This window comes from Ambystoma mexicanum, chromosome 14 (genome assembly GCF_040938575.1).
Source record: "Ambystoma mexicanum isolate Mex_15411 chromosome 14, UKY_AmexF1_1, whole genome shotgun sequence".
NCBI lineage: Eukaryota > Metazoa > Chordata > Amphibia > Caudata > Ambystomatidae > Ambystoma > Ambystoma mexicanum.
The window spans coordinates 165,638,534-165,664,200 of NC_090940.1; the positions used below are offsets into that span (position 1 = coordinate 165,638,534).

General features: G+C 44.7%; 1 protein-coding gene across 3 annotated transcripts in view; it reads right to left on the reverse strand.

Annotated features, from left to right (window-relative positions):
- Positions 1 to 25,667, reverse strand: part of SPTBN5 (spectrin beta, non-erythrocytic 5) — a 1,050,196-nt gene that overhangs the window by 716,217 nt on the left and 308,312 nt on the right. For all 3 annotated transcript variants that reach the window (XR_011283950.1, XM_069638812.1, XM_069638811.1), the window contains exon 20: positions 4,794 to 5,020. Coding sequence is in view for 2 of the 3 variants with exons in the window: in XM_069638812.1 (XP_069494913.1) it covers positions 4,794 to 5,020 (227 nt within the window). In the remaining variant the exon portion in view is untranslated. The remainder of the gene's footprint in view (positions 1 to 4,793; positions 5,021 to 25,667) is intronic.

The following is a 25,667-nucleotide window of genomic DNA, read 5'->3' on the forward strand; positions in this document are numbered from 1 at the left end:
TTTCAATGAACCTGCGGACTACCAATGACCAGCAAATCTGTGGCTTCTGGATCACCTATTCCAGATATAATGCACTTCCTTGTAGCCAGATGCTACAAAATGTAAAAACATTCAAACGTTTGGACGCAAGGTGGCCCATTATTTGTCATGAGCAAGAGGTCCACTGTCCTTGGGCAGTGCAGTCCATCAGCAGGTTGTCTTCTAGATGGATGTGGCATCACTGAGTCCGTCTCACAACTCATCTACCAGTCATAGCGCTCATGAAGCCAAAGTTGATTCATGCGGCATAACTGTACTCGTCCACGACTCACTCAGCCCACGTATGGCAGACAATCATACATTGCCCAACACGCAAACCAACCAACCAACCTTTAGCTCAACCAGGAGGTGGACGAATGCTCCTCTGTGCCCCTCTATATCCTACCCCCGCTACATATCTGTTCTGTTATTACCTCTGAAAAGCGCTCTGTTATGCATCTGTACTGTTTGTATACCTCTGTAAAGCGCTATGTTATGCATTTGTACTATTGTTACCTCTGTAAAGCGCTCTGTTATGCATCTGTAACGTTATACACCTCTGTAAAGTGCTCTGTTATGTATCTGTATTGTGATATACCTCTGTAGAGCGCTATGTTATGCATCTGTACCGTTGTTACCTCTGTAAAGCACTCTGCTATGTATCTGTAACCTTGTACACCTCTGTAAAGTGCTCCGTTATGTGTCTGCATTGTGAAATACCTCTGTAGAGCGTTACGTTATGCATCTGTAATGTTGTTACCTCTGTAAAGTGCTCTGTTATGCATCTGTAACGTTGTACACCTCTGTAAAGTGCTGCATTATGTATCTATATTGTGGTATACCTCTGTAGAGCGCTCAGTTATGCATCTGTACCGTTACCTCTGTAAAGCGCTCTGTTATGCATCTGTAACATTCTACACCTCTGTAAAGTGCTGTGTTATGTATCTGTATTGTGGTATACCTCTGCAGAGCGCTCCGTTATGCATCTGTACTGTTGTTACTTCTGTAAAGTGCTCCGTTATGTATTTGTATTGCTGTATACCTCTGTAGAGCGCTCCGTTATGCATCTGTACAGTTGTGTACTTCTGCAAAGCATTCTGTCTGTAAAGCGCTCTGTTATGTATATTTATTGTTATCTCTGCAAAGCGTTCTTTTATGCATCTGGAACACTGTACACCTCTGTAAAGTGCTGTGTTATGTATCTGTATTGTGGTATACCTCTGTAGATCGCTCTGTTATGTTCTGTACTGGTGTATACCTCTGTAAAGCGCTCCGTTGCTTCGCGAAGCCAGGTCCGCGCTCAATAAATACCATAATAATTATAATAAGAGGGAGTGATTGGTGTAGGCAGGAAGCCTGGGGTGCGCCCACTGATGCCCACTGGGAGGCGCACCTGCTGTTACATCCCGCAGAGCAAACAGGCTGCGCCATTTTACAAGCCGCGAGCACCATTATTATTTAATAATGCACGCCTGCAGAAAACAACGAAATGCACTATTTTGTAAATCGAATGTATATGTAATATTTGATATATGACTGACGTATATGTTATTCATTAAATATATAATGCATGTGCATTATATATAAATAAATAACATATTAAACATGTCACATATATGCGATGAGTATGTGAAATGTATGTTCGCTAGGGTCTCATAGAAGTCCTACAAGCGCCTAAATATGAACCTAAACTCTGCATTTCTGCCTACATTCGAGTGCGACAGAAACGGGGTGCTTATTTTTTTTAGAGGTGGCCTGAACAAATTGTGCAGCACAGTTGTCTTTCAACATCGCCCCCCTTACAAAGTTCCTAAAGATCCCAAAACAGGTATGTCACTGTGGTAGCTGTGCAGAGTTCTGCAAACCTTAAACACCCACGCCTCCCCGCCATTTCTGCAGCTTCAATGATCTATTATTAGGCCATCAAAGTGGTGCATGAACTTCACGTTGCTGCAAGTGCAGCACACAGAGGAGACCAAACACCCAGGCCCTGGGTGAGATACAGATTTCTACTCAGCATGCGCTACAAAAACACAATTTGAGCATGCGCACTTAATTCCCTTTGCATGGTCAAAGACAGAGGGTTCAATTCACAAAGAATTCCATGTGTGGTCTAAAGTTGTAGCAGGTATAAACTGCTCCTGCGCCACCCGCATATTACACTCGCATGCACTTGGCAAACGCAATTCGCACCTTTGGCACAAGGAGCTGTCAACTAGACCTGATGCACAGAAAAAACAGGTGCAATTCCCTGAAGGTCATAAATAACAGGAGGAAGGAAAAAAAAACTTTAATTAAAATGTGTCGCAAAAAGTGGGGTCAAACTTTGGGGACAGCGCATCACTTTAAGTCCAGTGTTTTTTGAAAGATGTCTACATGTTCCAGATCTGACTGGCCCAAGGTTGGAAAAGGAGAGTGGTGTCGCTCATTCTCATTGCCCAGCCATTGGTCCTATTGCTTTATTTAAATGCAAAGTGGGTGGGCCTGGAGGTGATCCCACGCCCGCCAAATAGCTTCCATAGTATTATTTTCCTTGCACCTGGACACAAATTGCCTGCTTCACATTTTTGTGATTCAGTTGTAATTGATATTTTCCCATTCGCAAATCAAAACGTAAGAAACAAGGGCTGGAACGGGGGTAACAGCCCCAGCAGCCCTCGTTTGGGCCTACAATGAGGGCCTTGGAATAGTGTGCTAATGCACCCCGGGTAAAAAAAAGAGTATTTTCATTCAAAGAACGGGACGTCGCATGCGTCAGGTCCAATGAATGAAAATCCTTTCCCAAAATGGACGCCAAGATTGTAGAAGGCGAGGGTCCATACGGAGCCCCTCGTCTATTACCATAGCGGCCAGACAAGCGAGATGACCTGAAGCTGCTGCAGCAGCAGATGGCACCGAACAATCAGGGAAGGGGGGGTTGGGAATAGATTTAAAAAAATAGGAAACGGGCGGATGGCTGGAAGATGGCCCGGTGGGGCGAAGAAGGCAGCCTGTGGGTTCTGTGTAACGGGCTGAGAGCAGAGGTTTCAGCCCACGATCCGCAGAACCTGATTGGCTGTGCCACCCAGCCCGGGTGCTAATTGTAATTTCATTTAATTGTAATTGTGAGCGCCGCATGGCATGGAAGCACGGCAAGCAGCGCTCACAATTAAAAGTAAACGCCGCCTAGCATGTCAGCATGCTTACTCACTTTGCACGGTGGAATGCAAAAGTGCAGGGACAAAGGCAGCATACAGCATGTGCATAGGTACCCACTGCCAAATTTACAGGGAACTCAAAATTGGGCACCTTAGTTAATTGGGGCCACAGTTTGTATATATATCAATTTGTGTAGAGCACTCTTTGCCACTGTTATGTCCTCCTTGCACTGTACAGGTGAAAACAGTGTTTGCACTAGTTTTGGCACTTGTCCCTGCGCTGTGAATTAGTGTCAGTGGTAGACGGCCCCCCTCTTGAAGGCACACGTTGACTTTTGACCCTCAAAGGGCAGCCTTCGCGTTCCTAGTGATCATATTCAAAGCCGGCATGCCGGGGTTGCTAGGATCAGATGAGGCCCATGTCTTGTGATTACTCGCCCATCACAGGCACTAACAGCCGGCTCATTACAGAATGAGAATTACCAAAGCTTGGTGCCCACCCTGATGTGTCATGTAATATGCGCTGCAGCTGTCAGGGGTCAGTCAGAACATGCGGTGTCAAGTGCTGAAGGCTGCCATTTTGTACATGCGCACTTACGTTCTGCAAATATTTCACCTGGCGCCTGTTTTGTTTTGAACTAACTCGACTGCATGAAACATTATTGAGGGGGAAAAAAAGAAAGCAGAACTTGTGCCTAAATGTTAACACCTGCCCAGTGGCCAAACAATCAATGGAAAATGATGTGCACATTACACACAACTTCCATATCCAATTACATTTTAGCATAGAAATATTTTAGTTTGGGTTTGGTGAATCATGAAATATAACACATGACTGGAAATGCGTGCTTCTCTTATGCCCAAAGAAGAAGCAGATATGATTAAAAAAAAAAGAATAGCAGGTTGGAAGGAAAACACGCATTGGCAATGCCAATAGTTTTGGCTTTTGTGTAGATATGGGAAAGGTATTTTCCAGGCATTGGCGTAATGGCACTAACTGGCCATTAATGGTAGCAGCTTAAATAAAATGCTGCACGTACCTGGACATATGATAGCAGTGCCTGGCACATACATATCTAATATCTCTACACAAGCTGAAACTGTTAGCTTTGCTACTGCTTGTTTTTAACAGGACTTCAGTGAAGGATACGCATGCTGCTTATAAATGAAATGGCTAAATGCAGACCTGGTTAAGACATTTGTATTACACCAGTAGCATGTTTACAGCTCCAATTAAGATAATAGCTCACAGAAGAATGCTTTGAAAACACCATGGTAGGCACATTAAGAGCAAAGTTTGATTTTAAGGCTCGATAAACTTAACTCAAAGAGATTCCAGGAGGGTTTGTTTTGCGCGGGGAGGGGTGGGAATTTGATGGGAATGGCCATAGGGGTAGGCATGATCATGACCAGTCAATGGGTGGGCAAATAACAAACAACGCCTAAAAGCAATGTGTCCCTCCTCGTATGCCATCTCTCCCTAGCTGTACTCCAATGTATTAGTTTCAGCATACATGTGCTGCTAATGCGGCACCTTATACCCAAAACTAAACATGCATCTGAATGGATTTGGGGGGCAAAGATGTGTGAAAAGAAACAATGGTGGCATTGAGAGAGAGCAGTCACAGGAACTCTCACCTTTTCAGATATTTGTGTGTTTCTTCCAGAATTCCCTGGGAGTTAAAATGGTTGGTGGCCATTTTATTAGCACAGAAGACGATGGAGTTCATCTTGTTGGCAAGCTCGCGAGCTTCATTCTCCAGCTGGCGGTGGTCTTTCAGGAGGTCCCGACTGGACCTCAAGTCATGACCCGTCTGAGTGTCCTGCAAGACCTTTTCAATCTTCTCAATTTTCTCTTTGGCATCCTGTGGCAAGAGAAGGTCCAGACAACAGTTCAAGTTGGATTGGGTGATATTAAGTCTTGTGACCCCTTGGCATACAACCAAAGGAAAGTAGATACCCCACTACCATGTGTTTCAAAGCATTGGCATACTGCTGACGCACATAGGTCCTCAATATAATGTCAAAGTTGATGCAACAGGCTCCGTCATGTCCCACCCAGCAAACCCCAGTAGAGTACAGAAAACAAAGGTGGAGTATGGATACTGGATACTGGGATTGTGGCCATGACACAAAGTACGGTAGCCATGGGGAAGACCGGTGAATATACTCAACTACTAACTGAGCCCATCTACAGTACTGGAAAGACTGGGTTCAAGAGGAGGAGCGAATACTACTATGGGCCGGCATTCCAGAACCCGCTAGCCAGCAATTCTACCTCCACACAGAGCATCGCATTCATACCCTCTGCAATGTTCTGCTCAGGGCCAAGGCCATTCTCTAAAAGCTCTGCTGACACGTCTATTCTTTGTTAATTAGGTTTCTTTGTGTAACATGCTATTCATAATAGACTGTTTTGCGACTGTTGCAACAGCTTGAGAAACAGAGATTAAAAAGCAAACATTAAAGACTAATAAGAACATGTTAATTACATGCCTCTTGGCCGTTTAGACTCTTGCTTTTCATGCTACTAAATGGCTCTTAAGAAAAACATACTTACCTTTGCAATGTTCGTTCCATTGGATGTTTGTTTTCTTCACCAGATGTGTTATCTTTTAAATATCCCCACCCATCTGACGTAAAATGCAGGAACCTTTTGGTGCTACTTGATTGCAAGAATTGAGCGGTTGCCAACCAGAAACAACATGGTGTAAGCTTTGTGTAGCGTGCACATTACTCTTTTTCTCAGTTCTTCAAGCTATGTATAGTGTGTACATTACTCTTTTTCGCAGTTCTTCAAGCTGTGTATAGTGTGCACATTGCCCTTTTTCTCAGCTCTTCCAGCTATGTATAGCGTACACATTACTCCTTTTCTCAGTTCTTCAAGCTATGCATTGCATGCACATTGCTCTTTTTTCTCAGTTCTTCAAGCTATGAATAGTGTGCATATTGCCCTTTTTCTCAGTTCTTCGAGCTATGTATTGCATGCACATTGCTCTTTTTTCTTAATTCTTCAAGCTATGAATAGCGTGCACATTACTCTTTTTGCCAGTTCTTTAAGCTATGTATAGTGTGCATATTGCCCTTTTTCTCAGTTCTTCAAGCTATGTATAGCGTGCACATTACTCTTTTTCTCAGTTCTTCAAGCTATGTATAGCGTGTACATTACTCTTTTTCTCAGTTCTTCAAGCTATGAATAGTGTGTACATTACTCTTTTTCTCAGTTCTTCAAGCTATGTATAGCGTGTACATTACTCTTTTTTCTCAGTTCTTCAAGCTCTGTATAGCGTGCACATTACTCTTTTTCTCAGTTCTTCAAGCTCTGTATAGCGTGCACATTACTCTTTTTCTCAGTTCTTCAAGCTCTGTATAGCGTGTACATTACTCTTTTTCTCAGTTCTTCAAGCTGTGTATAGTGTGCACATTACTCTTTTTCTCAGTTCTTCAAGCTATGTATAGTGTGCACATTGCCCCTTTCTCAGTTCTTCCAGCTATGTATAGCGTGCACATCACCCTTTTTCTCTGGTCCACTTCCTATGTATAGTGTCTACATGGACCTTTTTCTCAGTTCCTCAGGCTATGTATAGTGTGAGCATTGTCCTTCTTTCTCAGTGGGCCTATATGTTGTGTGCACATTGCCCTTATTGTCAGTTTATTTATGTATTTATTGTGCATTTAATAGGCACTTATACAAGTAAATTGTGCTTCAAAGCGCCCACAGGGCAACAGGGAGGGAACATGGGATGGAAAACAATCAATACACGGGGGGATAAAGACGAACCTACTAGGCCTTGTGAGCATTCAGAGCGTGCATGTGCAGGGAAGGAAAGTGGAAGAGGGGGAGAGGGTAAGTACTGGAGTGCTGGTGCTTGTGAGTGAGCAGCAGGTGTAAGTGCCCGGTGTATGAAGTGCTAGAGAATTTTCATCTGTAGAAATGAATGGGTAAGTGCAGGCCTACACTGGCGAAGTCCAGTAAGTGTCAGGGCAAGTGCTATGTGTAGGCAGAGGCTGAAGTGATTGGGTGTGGCATGCCAGGGCCCCGACTGACACATAAGAGCCCTGGTCACCAATCACAGCCACTGTGAGATTGACAGAGGAGTGAAGAAGGAAAGGAGGAGGTGAAAAGGAAAGTCTTGAGGAACTTCTGTAATTTGAGGAGGTCCAGCACAAGAAGAAAGGAAGGATGAGGCTGTTCCATAAGAGGGAGCCAGCTTAGGATAGAGATGGACCTCCGGCCCTCAGTTTAGCAAAACGCTTGACACGCAGAGAGTTGGTAACAGAGGAACGTAGAGGTTTAGAGGGAGAGTATTTAGTAAAAGCCAGTTGCAGATAATGTGGTCCCTGGCCCCAAACAACCTCATGGATGATGCTGAGGGATTTGTACTTGATCCTTGCAGCAACCGGGAGCCAATGAAGAGTTTTTAGGGCAGGAGAGAGGCGGCCCCTGGGCTTGAGTCCAAGGATAAGCCTTGCTGCCCGATTCTGGTTTAGCTGGAAGGGTCGTGGAGAGGGAGATGGTATATTCAAGAGAAGGCTATTGCAGTAGTCTAGCCTAGAGAGAACCAGAGCTCTGGTAACATTGAGCTTCTGGTGGAAAGTGAGAACATTGAGAATTCCTTTGAGAAGGAAGAGTTGAATGTTGTACTTCTTGGCACTGTCCTAAATGTGAGGGAGGAAGGAAATAGAGGAGTCAAAGATGACTCAGAAGTTTCTGGCTTCAGATGTACATGAAGGGGGAGAGCCCATAGAGGATCTTCCTATGTATATTGTGCATATTGACCCTTTTCTCAGTTCCCCATACTATATATAGTGGGAGCATTGCTTTCTTTTCAGTTCCTCTGGCTATTATAGAGTAAGCATTGCTCTTGTTTTCAGTTCCTGAGGCTATGTATAGTGTGTGCATTGTCATTTTTGTCAGTTCCTCTGTCTATGTACAGTGTCCATATTGACCTTATTCTCAGTTCCTCAGGCTATGTATAGTGGGAGCATTTCCCTTTTCCCAGTTCCGCGGGCCGTGTATGGTGTGCACATTGCCCTTTTTGTCAGTACCTCAGGCTATGTACAGTGTGCATATTGACCTTTTTCTCAGTTCCTCAGGCTATGTATAGTGTGAGCATTGTCCTATGTTCTCAGTTCTTCAGGCTATGTATAGTAACTGTGAGCTTAAGGCCCTTTAGGAACGTGCACATGTAATGGATGGGATCACGCCACAGTAATTCTGATTCCCAATAACAGAACCAACTCAGGAAGATGGCAAAAGTACTGTTTTATTAACAATTATCTAAAACACAGAGATTAAAACGAACAACAACAGACGTGCACTCAGTCTATCAATGATCTCCACAAAAACTACAATTCTTACAGTGATAATGCGTCAGAGTAACGTCATACTGCATGCCAGTGGTGAGAAACCCTATCAAGGATCGGGATTCGTTAAGGAAGACATCTAATTATACATTTCTATTGGAGCTAGAATTGTTATTGGCTGTCCATGATCAGGTGGGAAACTTATGCCTACCTCTAAAAAACATGTAATTTCAGAAACATTAGATACACAGTTTCTCATTGGTCTTCAAACTATATGGTTCTTCGTTATATGGACTAATAAAATTGGTTGGCACGCTTGTGCCATGTCTGGAACATTTGGTTCATTTTAGCAGCATGTAAGCCACCACCCAGGTGCAGGGGGGTAGGCCATGAAGCTACCTCACCACCTAATTAGCCCAACATTTCTCATCACCCATGCCTTTTGCCATAAAATTGTCTTTGTACTTGCCCTTGCAGAATATCCTTGTCTTTGGGAATGCACAGGAGACAGGGCACTCACTATTGTGTCTGGCACTTCAAGTTCAAGCTCTATTTCCATTCTTGGCTCACGTGACGGGAGCCCACGATTTGGTCCATTTTGCAGCTTTTAAATGCTGTAAATTAATTTAAGTTTGGCATCCTTTGTGTTCTTCCTTGCACCTTAATGTGAGAAGGTTCACCCTCTGTATACTTGTTCTTCTTCAGAACAGATAGCTGATCTTTCTTCTTGAATATTCACTCTAGGCCAGGTAGCCTTGCCCTTCAGCTTCACAAGCCTATTATTTTTGCTGCAACACAGTTTTCTTATTCCAACTTCATGGGTTCTGGCCTGCTGAATTTGTGATACCGATTTCCAGTTTCAATGCAATGGCGGCTTCACCTGCATTCTATTCACTACTCATATCCAGCTTCTATGATGACTTAATCTATCTTGCATTTCAGCAACTGTACATTTATCGAACGGCTGTCTTTCTACAGCACTTCGTGCACATTAAATCTTCCTTTTCTATATTGGGAAACTCACTCAATTCTTTACTTCATCATTAGTTTCTTCAGGATCTATATCTCATCTTTAGCCAATATCTCGAGACGTTGTGCACACTTCTTATGACGTCATTCATTCATTGGTTAGCTTCTATTCACACTCTTTCAAGTTTTTCCTCTGCAGGTTATCATCACGTCGAGGGTACATTCCGTAGGGTTGTCTCAATGGGTATCTTCTTTCAAACATTCGCGGTGGTATTGGTATTATGGCTGGTGTTAGGCACAGCATGATTTCATGTTTCCAATAAACGTGAGGTGGGGGGCAGGATCCCCTGCAGAGGCACACAGCTGCTCCTCTACAACAGCATTTACTCTTCTTTTTAGTTCCTCAGGCTATTATAGTGTAAGTGCTGCCATTGTTTTCAGTTCCTCTGGCTATGTATACTGTGCGCATTGTCCTTTTTCTCAGTTCCTCTGGCTATGTGTAGTGTCAACATTTCCCTTTTCCACATTTCCTCAGGCTATATAGAAATATACATAGCGTGTACATTGCCCGTTTTCTCAGTTCCTCAGGTTATGTAGAGTGTGAAGGCAATAAATAGTGTGCACGCTGCCCTTTTTCTTAGTTCCTTAGGCTAGGCATAGGGTGAGCATTGCCCTTTTTCTCAGTTCCTCAGTCTATATCTAGTGTGCACATTGTTCTTTTTCGCAGTTCCTCAGGTTAACTTCAGCATAAGCATTGCACTTGTTCACAGTTCATTAGGCTAAGTATAGTGTGAGCATTGCCCTTGTTCTCTGTTACCCAGGCTATGCATAGTGTGCACACTGCCCTGATTCTCAGTTCCTCAATCCGTGTATAGTTTGAGCATAGCCCTTTTCCTCAGTTCCCAGGGCTGTGCATAGTGTGCACACTGTCCTTATTCTCAGTTCCTTAATCCGTGTATAATGTGAGGATTTCCCTTTTTCGCAGTTCCCTAGGCTATGCATAGTGTGCATACTGCCCTTTTTACAGTTTTTCAGGTTATGTATAGTGTGAGTGTGCACTAGGACCCCAACCGGCCCATAAAGCTGGGGGTTGCCCAATGGCACTTTAATGTTTGAATAGCAGCACCCGTGAGATTCGTACTCTAGCATCAAATCAATAATGACAACTCAATAGTTTGGCAAAGGGAGTCCGTTTAATGACAAGTACAAAAAACAGGGAGTTTCATGAATATCAGCGGTTGCTTGATCTTCCTTCTTGCTTCACAACTCCAACGAACCTCATAAAAACACATCATTTATACCAAAAACTCGTCATCACTGACGTATAATGCTTAAAATGTTGCATGCAATTCTATTGGTTCTAGGAAGTTTACTTTAGTATAGGTGCTATATCTGTATATGGTAACAGAGTGAGGGGATTGGGTAAACATTGTCAGGTGGGGCATCTAAGCCGTACCTTAAAAATGGCCACTGTAGACGTCACTACAATCCCATTGGTTCTACTAACTATAGGACCCTAGATTACTTGGTCCACTATGATTGGGTGGCACCAACCCCACTCATACTTTTCACTTTGCCTAGCAGCATGCAGAATGGTCGACCAGGTGCAGGGTGCTTGTCAGCTCCCCCAGCCTTCCTCCAATTATTGCTACAATCAATCATCACTTCAGTGGTCATGTGTCAATTATTTCACTGTGGTTGGCCTTGAGACTGTGTCTCTTGTCTAGAAAAGTTCTGATATCTTTGCATGGCCCACTGCCATGCATAGGTGTGAAAGTCCCCCTTCTTCTTGCTTGGCTGGCCACGTGATTCAGACACCGTGAAATTGCCTCATTTTTCATGTAATTTGTGTATTTGATTTTTGTTTTAGCCACCACCTGCCGCCGGCTTCTTATCTTGACCTTCTTGAGCAGGATATTCTGTTATTTGCTTCATTAATTGTAGCTACTGTATGTCCATTTTAGCTGATACGACCTTGGCTTTTTGACACGATTTGTCTGCCTAAGTTTCGCTTCTGCCTTTTGTTCTTGATTTATTAAATATGAAACTCTCCTCATGCAGCCTCCAGTAACCTTTGGTTGATCTGCCTTGTGCATAGTGGAAGTATACTTATATAACGTGCTTATTTTGAGGTAGATATGTATAGGTGGCGCTTGCCGCAATCTATCTTACTACTAAGCATAGCAAGCCTCACAATTTTCTTAGCTTTCTTCCGGTTCCAAGCATATGTACATGCGTAAACTAACTGAATATCTTCGCCGTGCTCACAGCATAAGCTTCTTACATTTGACATCGTCCTTTCACTTTAAGTTTGCGATGTCCCTCATCCATGGCGTTTCGTCTCTTTCGTCATTCGCAGGTCGTCATATCTTCTATATGTGAGTCAGTCTGGGTTCTTGTGACGTAAACATTCATCTTCCATTAGGACCTTTTTGGCTTCTTCAGGGACTGTACTCAGACGATCTTCATTCCATTTCATTTGTTGATGTGGTTTTCCCAATGGATACCTTACTGTCCAGGTTTTCTTAGGTGTAGGTACCTCAATGAGTGCGGTTCTTCTAATTGGTACTGGATAGAGCCCCACTGCGGCTCTCTGCTTGTTTATTTGCTCCTCGTACGTCACATACTTCGGCATGAACATTCCTGGTACTTCAAAATGGACGACTGGAGTGCAGGCTGTACTTGGGACCTCTGCTACACTCCCCCCTCTGGGTGATTCATCGACCACTTTCATATGTTCCTTTGCATCCATCTTCTTTGGTTAATGATAATGATAATGATAATGATAATGATGTGTTATTTATATAGCACCTTAATCCAAAGCGCTTTACAGAGCACATATTTACATACAGTATCTGTCAAAGCAGTCGCTATGGATATCAGAACCGTCGGTCCCACTTCCCTCCTCCGACTCCTCACCTGATGAACTGGAGTCCGTGGCGTATCTCGAAGCTTCTCGGTATTGAAGACAGTTGGAAGTTAAATCCCTTCCGCGGTGAGAAGCCACAGCGGCCACTTGTTAACAGTGGCCACTGCAGCTCCATCACCGAAGGTGGGTGAATAGGGGAAAAAGCCAAATGGCAAAAAAAAACCCTCTGTAGAGTTCGATGTGCTGAAGAATCGGCTGGATGGATTCTGAAGTCCAGTAGCAGTCCGGAGCGGCCAATGATGGAAATCCAACGAGGCAAAGTATATGGAATGAGTGGAGCAGGAAGTATGGGTGGAGAGCACAGGTAAGCCGGGAAACAGGGGAAAGTGTGGATGGAGAAAGAAAATGGGATCGAGACCCGAGGAGAGCAGCGAGCGACGGAGCGTTGCTAGATAAGTAAGAGAGAAAAAAATAACAGGGAGTGGAAAGAGCTCTGAAAGAGAAAAATAGAGCGATAGAAGACAAGCGTGCCGCAACAAAGTAAGCAAGCGAAAGCTCAAAGTTGCAACATGCCGTCTGCCGGGAAGATGCAGAGTAAGTCTTCCTGAGCGGGTGACGTCACAACATGAAAAACGTGAAAAAGACTAGACCGCCACCTATGCAAGAGCAGAAAGGCGTGTATCAACCTAATGGCCACTCCGCCGGAACCGTCTCCACAGTCTTTGAGAATCGATCAAAACGATGGGCAAAGATATACAGGCACTGCTGTAGTGAAGCACAGAGCAAATGGAGAATTTTGAGTACTCATTAGTGCACGATTACCATCCCATTATTCAGCACAGGCTGCAGAATTATTGGCGTTGATACTCGTTATTGAGAATCACACAGACCAGGAAGCAACAGTGTACAGTGACTCCTCCTAGGTGACGTCGACAGTGCATGCAGGCTTAGCGCGCTGGAAAAGGAGGGGCTACCTGCGAGCGGACGGCATGCCAGTGCAGCACACAGCCTTATTGGATAGGCTCATTAAGGCACTACAGCTCCCTGTGGGCATAGCGGTCGTGAAATGCACTGCCCACACAAAGGGGACAGATTATATCTCACGAGGAAATCAAGCAGCAGATTCGTGGAATCTCGTCATAAAACTCTTCATAATTTGCGCAGTCATGTATTGGCTCTCCTTCAGTGATTGGTTCTGCTATGAACATTGCTGGGTTCACTATCTTACATTGAATTATCTTAAACTATGGATTCGATATGATCACTTCATAAGCTGAAGCTCTCTGAGATGTCAATGTGCCTTTTGGTTTCTCTAGAATAGCAAATAGCGCATGCTTGATGTACAATGTCATGGAGCATCCCATCACAATGGTTGTAGCCTTCTCTATGGCGAACGCTGCAGCAGCTAAACTTTGTTCAAAGGGGAAGTGGCCTCTCATCACTGGGTCCAAATTCCCACTGTAGTATGCCAGGGGCTTGTACCCCAATGTGGTTCTCTCTGTGACCACTGCCGTCATAATGCTGCCATTCGTGTGTGAAAACAGGTACAATTCCTCTGTATAATTGGAAATCCCTAGAACTGGTGCCGTGCAAATGGCTCTCTTGAGTTAAGTACACCCTTCCTCCATGGTCTCAGTCCATTCAATTTTTCCTTTCGTCACTTGTGCCTTCTTTAGAGCTTGTAACAAGGGCTTGGTATATGAGGTATAGTCGAAGACCCAAGCTCTGATATTATTGCAAAGACCTAGAAAGCTCTGCATCTTCTTTATCGTGTGTGACTTAGCTGTGTTCAGTATGGCTTCAGCCCTTTCAGGGGTAACCCTTTTCCCCTCATGCGAGATCAGCTGGCATATTGTAAAGCACTTCTTGCTGACAATATTGTAACTTCTCTTTGTCAAATGTATATCCCTTCTCAGCCAATATAGTCAATAGCTGAATAGAATCGTGTCTGCACCTTTTCTCTGTCGTGCTGCAAATTAAGATGTCATCCACATATTGCAAGACAACACTCTCTAATGCAACATTGCTTAAGTCCATCTGCACGACTATGTTGAAAATTGAAGGTGACTCAGAGTACCCCTGGGGTAACCTCGTGCTTTTCAGACGCATCTGTCTGAATGTAAATTATGTCAAATCTTGTGAGTCTGGGTGCAATGGGATTGAGAAAAATGCACTTTTCAAGTCAATCACTGTGAAATATTTTGCCTCAACAGGTATATTGCATAGGATTCTGGCTGGGTTAGAGACTAAAGGGAACTCAGCCTCTACTATATCATTTATTGGCCTTAAATCATGAATTAAATGCCAAGTCCCTCCCTTTGATTTTTTGATAGGGTAAACTGCGGTATTGCATGATGACTCTGGCGTCACCAAGATGCCCTGTTCCATCATAGCTGAAATTTTCTTGAAAATTCCTTCATCTGCTTCACTAGACATGGGTTACTGTCGTACTTTGGGTAGAATAGCTCCTGGCTTCAACTTAACCCTTACTTCTCCAACTCCTTTCAATAAGCCTATGTCGTAGGACGAGTCTGTGCCAACATCATTCTCTGAGGAACTTCTCTCTTGATCATTCTCACCCAAAAAGTGAGATTTACCTGAACTGTTGTTTCGTCTCCATCTGCTTGCTCGTCAAACATACCGTCACCAGTGACGTCAGTCCATCTGTACCATTCTTCAATGGTGATTACTGTGCACTATTGTCGGCCTTCGTCATCGCAACCATCCATCAAAGTAATTTTCCCTCGCACTATAGCTGTGTGTATCGTCAAGGGAAATACTTGTCCCTTCTCCTTGTGCATAGGTATTCTTGGCCTAAACAGAAATTCATCTGGGGTGCTCATAGTTTTGTCTGCAAGGTCTGGTAGCCCCGCCATTAGTACGCGTACTCCATACGCAAATATTTCTGGCTCTAATGAGATAGCTCTCATAGCTGTGTGTCCCGCATATGCTCTAATCATCTTGCATATGTTCAAATAGTGCATTCCTGGAGTTGAACATATTATACCCTTCTCTGTGAATGAGATTGTCATGTTTAATTTTGTCATTAGGTCTCGTCTGAAGATATTTACTGGGGTTTGTCTAGAATATAACAGTGGTATATTCATATCACATTCTCCTATAGAGACTGGCAGTGTATCGGTAAAAGGAACACGACTTGTAGCTCCTGTGAAGCCCTGAGTATTTATAGCATCGCCGGACAAGGAAAAGTTGCCTTCACTTATACACGAGCGTGTTGCACCTGTGTCAACTAAGAAGGAATATTCTTTATCCCCTATAACGACATCCACCCTTGGTTCCTGGTGAGGATCTGGTGTCACTGATAGGATAGAACACATCAGGGTTCCCAGTGAGCTGTCCTAGTCCATATACAACTTTTTTCCGTTTTGCGTGAATGGACTTCCTCCATCACCAGTGTTAGCTCTTATTCCAGAGTTCGCAGCCTGTCCTGCACTTACTGTCTGTGACAGTTGCATCGGCAACTGTTGAGACTGTCCTTGTGGAAAACTCATCAAGTTCTGAGGTTGCAAGCTTTGCTGTGCTCCTGGCGTTTGCTGCTGCACCGTGTGATTTTTTGTGCAACTCCATTTCCTCCCTGCTGTAAAAACACAGGTGGAATCACCATACCTGCTCTTGTTCCTTGGTCATTTTGCACCATGCCTTGGCTTCTGCATGTGCGTGCTAGATGCCCTGTCATCCCACACATCCAACATATTGGCGGTGGTCTGATTAATTGCCCGTTTGACATATCTTGATTGCCATTTTGCATGTTTTGAAAGCCTCCCTGGTTGTTTTGAAAACCTCCCTGATCACTCTGCCATCCTCTTGCTCTAAATCCTCTCCCTCTGGGGTAAAACCCATTATTGCCCTGATTACCCTGCTGTGGATTATTGACCTGCTGTGCGTTCCACCCATCGGTGTTAGTGATCATTGCTCCTTCAATGGCATATTTTGCCAAATTTATCTGCAATCATTTTGCCTCTTCGGCTTTTCGTGCAGCCTCCTTTTTGTGATTCTTTTCCTGCAGCAGTCTGCAATAGTACGCTATGGTCAACTGTATTTCAGACCACGGTTTGGCCTCAATTCCCACCAATTTTTTTAGCTGTTTCTGTACCTGATCTGGCAGCCCTTGGCATAATATATGGTAAAGCATGGGTATGTATTTCCCCCAAAATTCACGAGTCTCGAGCACCCATGCATCTTGGAAATTCTGAATGTAAAGCAAAGGATCCTCTGACTCTTTCATTTTACACGTCATTATAGCTCCCATGTCGGAAGTATCCAGATAAAGAAATCGTAATGCTTTCCATACCGCAGCTCTGCAGTTGTTGAATGGCGCTCTGTCGTGCGCTGTTTTAACTGTAGTCACACCAGGGTTACCGGCACGTGTCCACACATCATCAGCTCTATCACAAAGTATGGCGATGAAAAGACCTTTGGTGTCCCCTATAGCTAACGTGTTCCCTCCCGTCATTTTTCCTAGCTCATGTATCCATTTTCCGGCTCCCGATGTCAACATTGGAAGTTTATTTTTCAAGTTTTCCAGATCCATGTGTGGCCATGGAATATACTGTGGTCTTGTTCCTCCTTTCTCGATCAACGGAAATTGTGATGCATAGCCCTCCCTCTCTTCTCTCATCGTTTTTCTGTCTATTGCAGGAGTAATATTTCTGCATCGTTGCCTACCTGGCAATGCCCTTAGTCGGCTCACATAGGGCGGTGGAGACACCCCCCTCTGACCGTAAGATACTTCTTCGTGTCGGTCTGTCTGTGTGGCTGACTCTGATGCCCTAGGTGCAGACCCACTAGAATCTGACCATCTTATCCCTTTCCCCCTGGAGAAGCATTTTTCGTGTCTTCTCTCTTCCTCTTTTTCCTCTTGTTCCTCTCTTTCGATGTCTGATACCGTCTGAGCCCAACTCGTGCAACTTCTCTCCTCCTCCTCACCCCTATTGATTGTCAACCTGCCTACGGACAGTTCCCTATTTCTACTACTTCGGGAGGCGTTCTCAGTGTCATACAACTGAGTGCTTTCCAGACGCTCGTCCTCCGCTTCCCTTGGAGTACTTGTTCTAGCCCCATTTCATCATATATTCTATCGATCGTCTCTCCGATGCTTCGGGTATCGAAGTCATCCTCAATATTTGCTCTAGACGTGCCTGGTAGTAGATCGTACTCAGGAAAGAATTCTTCGATGTCTTCCCAATCTTCTACTGGATGGGGTTTCCTAACTTCTCTTTCCAGATATTCAAGATCGCGTGCTCTCTGTCTTCATTTACGTTCTACATTGTCATTGAATTCTCTGCGCTTCCTTGCTTCCTTTCTGACCCTATCTTCTTCCTGTTTCTTTGCATCTCTTCATTCATTTGCCCTTCGTATTTCCTCATCCCTTCGTCTCTTTATTCTTTTCTCCCATATCTTTTGCTCTTTTTCTTCTATTCTCCGCTGCGCCTGTCTGTTCTGATCATTAGCTGCTTTCTGCTTATGATCGCGTTGTTGTCACAGGTTTCCTTTTTTCTAACCTGTTTTTGCTGCCTTGCGGGATCCTTCGCCGGAGTTTTCTTCCGTACTATTCGGGTCTTGTATAAGCCCGCTCGGCTGTCGTCGGATTCCAGGATTTGTTCAGCTTCTTCGTCTGGGATCAAGGAAACTCCAGGAAGACCAGGAAGGAAGGCCGCACACGGGAGCGGTCTGCGTGGAACACAGATGGATACAGGTACAAGGGGAAGGAAGGAGAAGGAGAAGGAAAGGGTCCGGGAATTCAAGCAGCAACTCAGTTCCAGGAGCACAAACTGCGACGCACGTCTAGCCTAAGCTAACGATAGCGTTGAGACGCACGGAGCCGCTGGGGCGTGGTTCATTTATGGAACGTGCTGCATGGACATAAAGGTCGACAGACCGCGTTCCGTGAATACGGCCATGTTGGGTGTACTATTGCGAGTAACCACCCGATGTGCCATGGACCAGGAGGACCAAAAGGGGCGTGATCGATGGATCATGACAGCATGCCCCCTTCTAAAACTCGTTCCACCGGGTTTGCCTGGATGTATTAGATGGAACTTTCTGAGCAATCTGGGGGAGTTTAGGTTTGAGACTGGTTCCCAGGTACGTTCACTGGGTGGATAGCCCTTCCATTCCACCAGGTATTGAAGTTGTCCTCGCCTATATCTGGAGTCACATATTCGAGACACTTCATATTCTAGCTGGTCATTGACAATCACAGGACTGGGTCTAAGATTAGTCTGGGTGGTTTGGTTGTAAGGCTTCAGTAGAGATTTGTGAAAAACTGGATGGATTTTCTTCCAGGCGTCTGATAGTTTAATCCGAAAGGCCACAGGGTTAATGACTTCTTTTATAGGAAAAGGCCCGTAATATCGAGGAGCCAACTTATTCGGCCTGAGATGTCGGGGCAGTAGCTTCGAGGATAGCCATACTTTATCCCCAATGGTGTAAGAAGGCCCTGGTCTTCTCCTCAAATCTGCATAGTGCTTAGTTTGGATCTGTGCCCTTTCTAGATGTTCCTTGGCTTCTCTCTGTACATTGATGAGTGTTTCAATCCAGGAGTCGACTGTTGGAACTGGTGTAGGGTGCGGAAGGACTGAAGGTAATACCGCAGGGTCGAATCCATGGCTGCAAAAAAAGGGGCTGGTTTTAACAGCCGAATGGTCCGAATTGTTGTAGGCGAATTCTGCCACTGGTATTAGAAGCAACCAATCGTCCTGGACCTTAATAGAGAAACAAAGAAGGTATTGTTCAAGGGTTTAATTCACTCATTCTGTGACTCCATTGGTTTGGGGATGATATCCTGAGGAGAGGGCTCGTTGGATTCCTAATATCCTGCAGAGGTGTTTCCAGAATTGAGAGATATACTGTGGTCCTCTGTCCGATATAATCTTGGAAGGAAGTCCATGCAGTCGGAAGATGTGTTCCAGGAAGATTCCAGCAAGTTCTGACGAGGATAGAACTTATACAGAGATGTAAAACGAGCCATATGAGCGAACAAGTCAATGGTGTCCATGATAGTGGTGTACCCTCTGGATGGCGGTAATTCTACAATAAAGTCTCTAGCGATGACTTCCCAAGGTCTTGTTGGTGGTGTAGGCTGTAATAAGAGTCCTGCTGGTTTCTGGTTGTCATGTTTGTTTTGATTACAGACGGAACAAGATTGAACGTACAGTTGAACATCAGCCTTCATTCTGGGCCACCAGAATTGTCTTTGTATTAGACGGAGGGTGTTGGAAATGCCACGATGACCGGAGTGAAGGGTATCATGGCAGAGGTTTATTATCTTTTGTTGTAGTTTCTGTGTTGGAATGACCAGGTTGTTATTTTTAAACAAGTATCCGTCCTTGGTTCTCAGATCCCATTGATTCCTTTTCGAAAGACCCTTCCAGAGTTCTGAAGTCTGAGTTTGCATGCGAATGTCTTCCAGGAGATTGTTTGCTTGAGCTACAAATATTGTATGAGGAAACATCTTGGGATATGCCCAATCTGCCAGAGGTTCGTAATCTGGACGTCGAGAGAGGGCGCCAGCTGTTATATTTTGTGTTCCGGGAACGTGGTGAATCTGGAACTGGCAGTGGTTAAAGAAGAAGGCCCACCGAGCTTGACGGCTATTCCTACATTCCAAGGCCTGCAGTACTTGTAGGTTTCGATGGTCCGTGCGGACCTGGACAGGATGTTTTGCTCCGAGGAGTAGATGACGCCACTCGGTGAAGGCTTGACGGATGGCTAGCAGTTCCTTTTCCAAGACTGAGTAATGGGTTTCACTGGGAGTTAATGTCCGTGAAAGGTAAGCAACGGGGTGCTCCATCCTGTCCTCGAATAGCTGTTTGAGAACGGCTCCAATAGCGTAGCTGGAGGCATCTGTCTCCACTATGAATGGTCGGTTGACATAAGGTTGAGCCAGGATGGGGGCTTGTGTAAACTCAGTCTTCAACCATTGCAAGGCTTCCTCTTGAGCTGTGGTCCATAGGAAGGGAACGTCTTTCTTTAACAGGTCAATGATTGGTTGGACTATCTCGGAAAAGGAAGGTATGAATTTCCTGTAGAAATTAGCCACGCCCAGGAAAGACTGGATTTGTTTCACAGAGGTGGGACTTGGCCAGGATAATATAGCCTTAACCTTGGATGGATCCATTCCAATGCCTTCTGGACTAAGGACAGATCCTAGGTAGTGTATAGTAGAATCATGGAAGATGCATTTCTCAGGCTTTGCCAGGAGCTTGTTTTCGCGTAGTCGTTGTAACACTGCCTTTACATGTTCTTCGTGCTTGGAAATGTCCTTCGAGAATATTACGATATCGTCCAGATAGACAATCACGAAAAGAAATAGCATGTCTGAGAACACCCTATCCATGAAGCTTTGAAAGACCGCCGAGGCATTAGCAAGTCCAAAGGGCATGACCAAGTATTCATAATGACCGAAGGGTGTTCTAAAGGCTGTTTTCCACTCGTCTCCTGCCCTAATACGAATCAGATGCTAGGCACCCCTGAGATCCAACTTGGTGAAAACAACTGCGCCCCTTACTGCCTCCAGAATGTCCGAGATCAAGGGTAACGGATAGCGATCCTTAAGGGTGCATTGATTTAGACCTCGATAGTCCAGACACGGTCTGAGTTCCTTGGTGTCTTTCTTGGGAACAAAAAACAGTGAGGCCCCTGCTGGGGATTTAGAGGGTCGTATGGTGCCATCTGCAAGATTAGTATCCAGGTATTCTCGAAGAGCTTTCTTTTCAGGTTCGGATAAGATGAACATCCTTCCAAAGGGAATCACAGCGGAAGGTTCCGTTTCTATAGCACAGTCTTCTGGTCTATGGGGAGGTAACGCCTGGACAATGGCAGAGGAGAAAACAGCAGAATATTCCTGGTAGATCTCCGGAAACCGGATAATGTTTGAGACTGAGATTGTACCTTGGTGATTCGTAGGAGGTCCTTCTGATGGTGTCAGAGCAAGGTCTGACATTATGCAGTGGGACATACAAAATTCTGAGCCCAGGAACAAGGAACCCGCTGCCCAATTGATGTACGGATTGTGTTTTTGAAGCCAGGGCATTCCCAAAACCATTGGGTAATGGGCCGACTTGATTATGTCAAATTGTATCCTTTCTCGATGGTGGTTTATGGCAAGTTCGACGTCCTTGGTCTGAAGGGTTATGGGTCCTGAAGAAAGGGGTCTTCCATCAATTGCTTCTACAGGTTGCATGATAGTCCTGGATTCGTAAGGAATATGGTGTTTAAGAACCCATTCTTGGTCTATGAAAATCCCCATAGCTCCACAGTCCACCAGTGCTAGGATGGGATACGTTTCCTTCTTGGATGGTGATAAGAAGGCCTGTAAAATCAACAAAGAATTTTGTCCAGGAGAGTTCAAGGAAGGAATTGATGTGGAGCAGGCATCTCTCTCCAGAACCTGTGCTCCATTTAGGAGCAGGAGCTGGCGTTTCCCGAGCGCCGTGGGGGGGCTATTGGGCACTCTCTCACTAAATGTTTGTCTGATGCACAATACATACACAACCCGGTATGGATCCTACGCATTCTTTCTTGGGAGGATATGGGTCCACGGAATACCCCTAGCTGCATAGGTTTAGGCTTGTTACTCGAAGTGGAAATACCTTCGGGGTTCGAGGGTATCCCAATGGGGTTCTTCTGGAGTGGTCACTTGCTTTTCTTTTTCTCTGCCTTTCTCTCCTGAATGCGAAAGTCAATCTGCAGGGCAATATCCACCAGGGCCTGATAAGAACTTGGGTGCGCCACTCTGGCTAGTTCATCCTTGATGTCTTCGTTTAGCCCTCTTCGAAATAAGGTAAAACAAGCTTCAGAGGACCAATCCGCTTCTTTAGCCAGCTGTTTGAAGCGTGTGACATACGTAAGCATATCCTGGGTACCTTGTTGAAAGTCGAGTAGACGTTCCTGGGCACTGTAGACCTGCTCTGGGCAGTCAAACATGGTCTTCAGGGCCTGTATGAAGCCATCGTAATCATCCAGGAGAGAATCCCCAGAGTTAACCAGTGGGGTGGCCCAGGTCAAGGCATTGCTGGAAAGATGTGAAATAATAAAGCCCACCTTAACCCTGGGCGTAGAAAACTAATAAGGCTTGAAAGTTAAGTGGACCAAACATGAGTCAAGGAATCCACGAAGGCTCTTTGTGGAACCATCATATTTATGAACAACGCCGCCCAGTATTACACTCTCTTTCGTAGCGGATTCACAGGACAACACCAATTGCTTTAAGGCGGGGTTCTCTGCCTTTAAATTTTGCACTTCGGTAGTCAGCTCTTGCATGCCACGCATAAGGTCCTGGATGGTCGCTTCCATGTCTTTGTCGAATTCAACCAGGTGGCGTCTCAATCTGTCACAGGTTTCCTTTATTCTCACCTGTTTTTGCTGCCTTGCGGGATCCTTCGCTGGGGTTTTCTTCTGTGCTGTTCGGGTCTTGTATAAGCTCGCTCGGCCGTCGTCGGATTCCAGGATTCGCTCGGCTTCTTTGTCCGGGATCAAGGAAACTCCAGGAAGACCAGGAAGGAAGGCCGCACACGGGGGTGTTCTGCGCGGAACGCAGATGGATACAGGTACAAGGGGAAGGAAGGAGAAGGAGAAGGAAAGGGTCCGGGAATTCAAGCAGCAAGTTCCAGGAGCTCGAACTGTGACGCACGTCTAGCCTAAGCTAACGATAGCGTTGAGACGCGTGGAGCCACAGGGGCGTGGTTAATTTATGGAACGTGCTGCATGGACGTAAAGGTTCCGTGAATACGGCCATGTTGGGTGTACTATAGCGAGTAACCCCCAAAGTGCCAGGGACCAGGAAGACCAAAAGGGGCGTGTTCGATGGATCATGACAGTTGTCTTTCTTGCTCTTCGCGATATAACTGCTCTCGTCTCTGCCTATCTTTTTTCCTGATCCTTTCATCTCTCAATCCTTTTTCCTTTTCCTTCTCCTTTCTCTGTAAATTGTCTAGCTTCCTTTTTTGTTTTGCGTCCTCAATGCCTTTACCATCGAGTTTCAATAAAATCTGACCTCCCATCCATTTGTTCTGTGTGAATGCTATCTCACCAGTTCTAACCTCATTTCCTTTTCATATTTTGCCCTCTCTCTCTGTATCGAGAGATGTACTTGCTTGTGCCTGGTCTTTTCTCTCGTTCTCGCATCTCTCCTTGTCCGACGGGACCTTGGAGGTGCTATCTCTATCTCTGTCTTTGTCTGGATTTTGTCACTATTTTGCATAGGTGACTAATATGCCGGGCTGCTATATCCCGTGGCTGCTTTGAATTCCCTTAGCGGGTATAATCGTTTGTCTTTACTGTCTTCGCTTTTCATGTCAGATGAGGCGGGTGGCGCAGAAGGCGTCTCACCCCCCTCTGTGCATACGTTAAGTATCCAATCTAATGGCGGCTCCTCTTCCTTATCCTCTTGATACATCTTCCAAAGCTCTAAGCTAGCTAGACATTTGTCCAACTTTTTGCCAGTGTATGTGGCGTGCAAATATGTCATCATATGCTGCAGGACCGTCTTAGACAGCGATCCACCGTGGGGCCATGGCATAAAGATTTTGTTTGCGGTTCCTTTAACCCATTCTGCACTGTACTTTTTCAGCTTAGGTGTGTGTTTTGGCAACTGCTTGCACAAGTGTATTAATGGTGTCATGTCTTCCATGCTTAAATCTGTTCACCTTCTCTATATATAACACGTATGCTTTCCCGTTTCTTTAAACAACTTCAACAATATGAGTGAGCACTAATCGTCGCAAGCTCCAATGCCGTTCTTTTTAAAAAAAAATAATTATACTTTCTTTTTTTAACAACCATCAATTCGTATTCTACACTGTCTCAGCTAAACAATCGCGTAATTTTTATGCTAATTTCTCAAAGGAAATATTTCATTTTATGATGTCACAACAAACAACACATAAGACAGACATTGACAGACTAGACAGACTCCAGCCGGCTACACAAATCTCTGCCCCTAAATTTTACCCTGACATGGGGTGTCAGCCCATCCCTTTTGAGAAAAGCATCTTTAACCGGCTTCAGTTTCCTAGTTATTCCTATTTTAATCAAGACTTTGGATGCAGGGTTCTTCTAACCGCTATATTAAGTGTAGGAATTTGGGTGTATCCTCTCTTCTCGGGTGTCCCCCTCACCCCCGGTATCTCTCTCTTATCAGGTATCCCCCTGGTATCTCTATTTTCCTCCCCTTATATATATATACATTCTACTCTACTTCTAACTGTATTTTTTTTTCTCGCCTGTCTCCATTACCTTCCCTACTTGTTCTAAGGCATGCACTTTTTGCCAAAGCATTCAGTCTTTTTCACTCACTGTTCGCATATTTCCTCTCTGGATGCTCGGGATCACCACCTTCGTCACCGACTCTCCTGCCGTTCACCCGATCAGCGGCTCATAGAAGTGGGAAGGGGTTTTGTCGGGGAAAACACAGGTCCCTTCAGACCTTGACCTGAAGGTTTTTTATTTATTGTAGCCACAGTCTATGGGGAGCTTCATAGTCTACTTAGCCGGATGGCAAAGGACTTGTGATATTGCCAAGGACCTAGAGTTACTTTATGTCGACTGTCAATGAGTGTCTTGTCTAATCGATAATCGATAAACCATCCTGTCTCTGCTACCAAGTGTGCACTAGGACCCTAACCAGCCCATAAAGCTGGAGGTTGCCCAATGGCACTTTAAGATGGAATAGCAGCACCCGTGAGATGGATGGGGATGCAGATTCGTACTCTAGCATCAATTCAATAATGACAACTCAATAGTTTGGCAAAGGGAGTCCGTTTAATGACAAGTACAAAAAACGGGGAAAGTCATGAATATATCAGCGGTTGCTTGATCTTCCTTCTCGCTTCACAAATCCAACAAACTTCATAAAAAACACATAATTTATACTAACAACTCGTCATCACTGACGTATAATGCTTAAAATGTTGCATGCAATTCTGTTAGTTCTAGGAAGGTAACTTTAGTATAGGTGCTATATCTGTATATGGTAACGGAGTGAGGGGATTGGGTAAACATTGTTAGTTGGGGCATCTAAGACCTACCTTAAAAATGGCTACTGTAGACATCACTAAAAGTACGACATCCCATTGGTTCTACTAACTATAAGACGCTAGATTACTTGGTCCACTCTGATTGGGTTGGCACCAACCCCACTCATACTTTTCAACTTTGCCTGGCACTTTGGCACAATTTGTCTCTGTCTGAGTTTCGCTTCTGCCTTTTATTCTTGATTTGTTAAATATGAAACTCTCCTCATTCGGCCTCCAGTAACCTTTGGTTGATTCTGCCTTGTGCATAATGTAAGTATACTTATATAACGTGCGTATTCTGAGATAGATATGTATAGGTTGCGCTTGCAG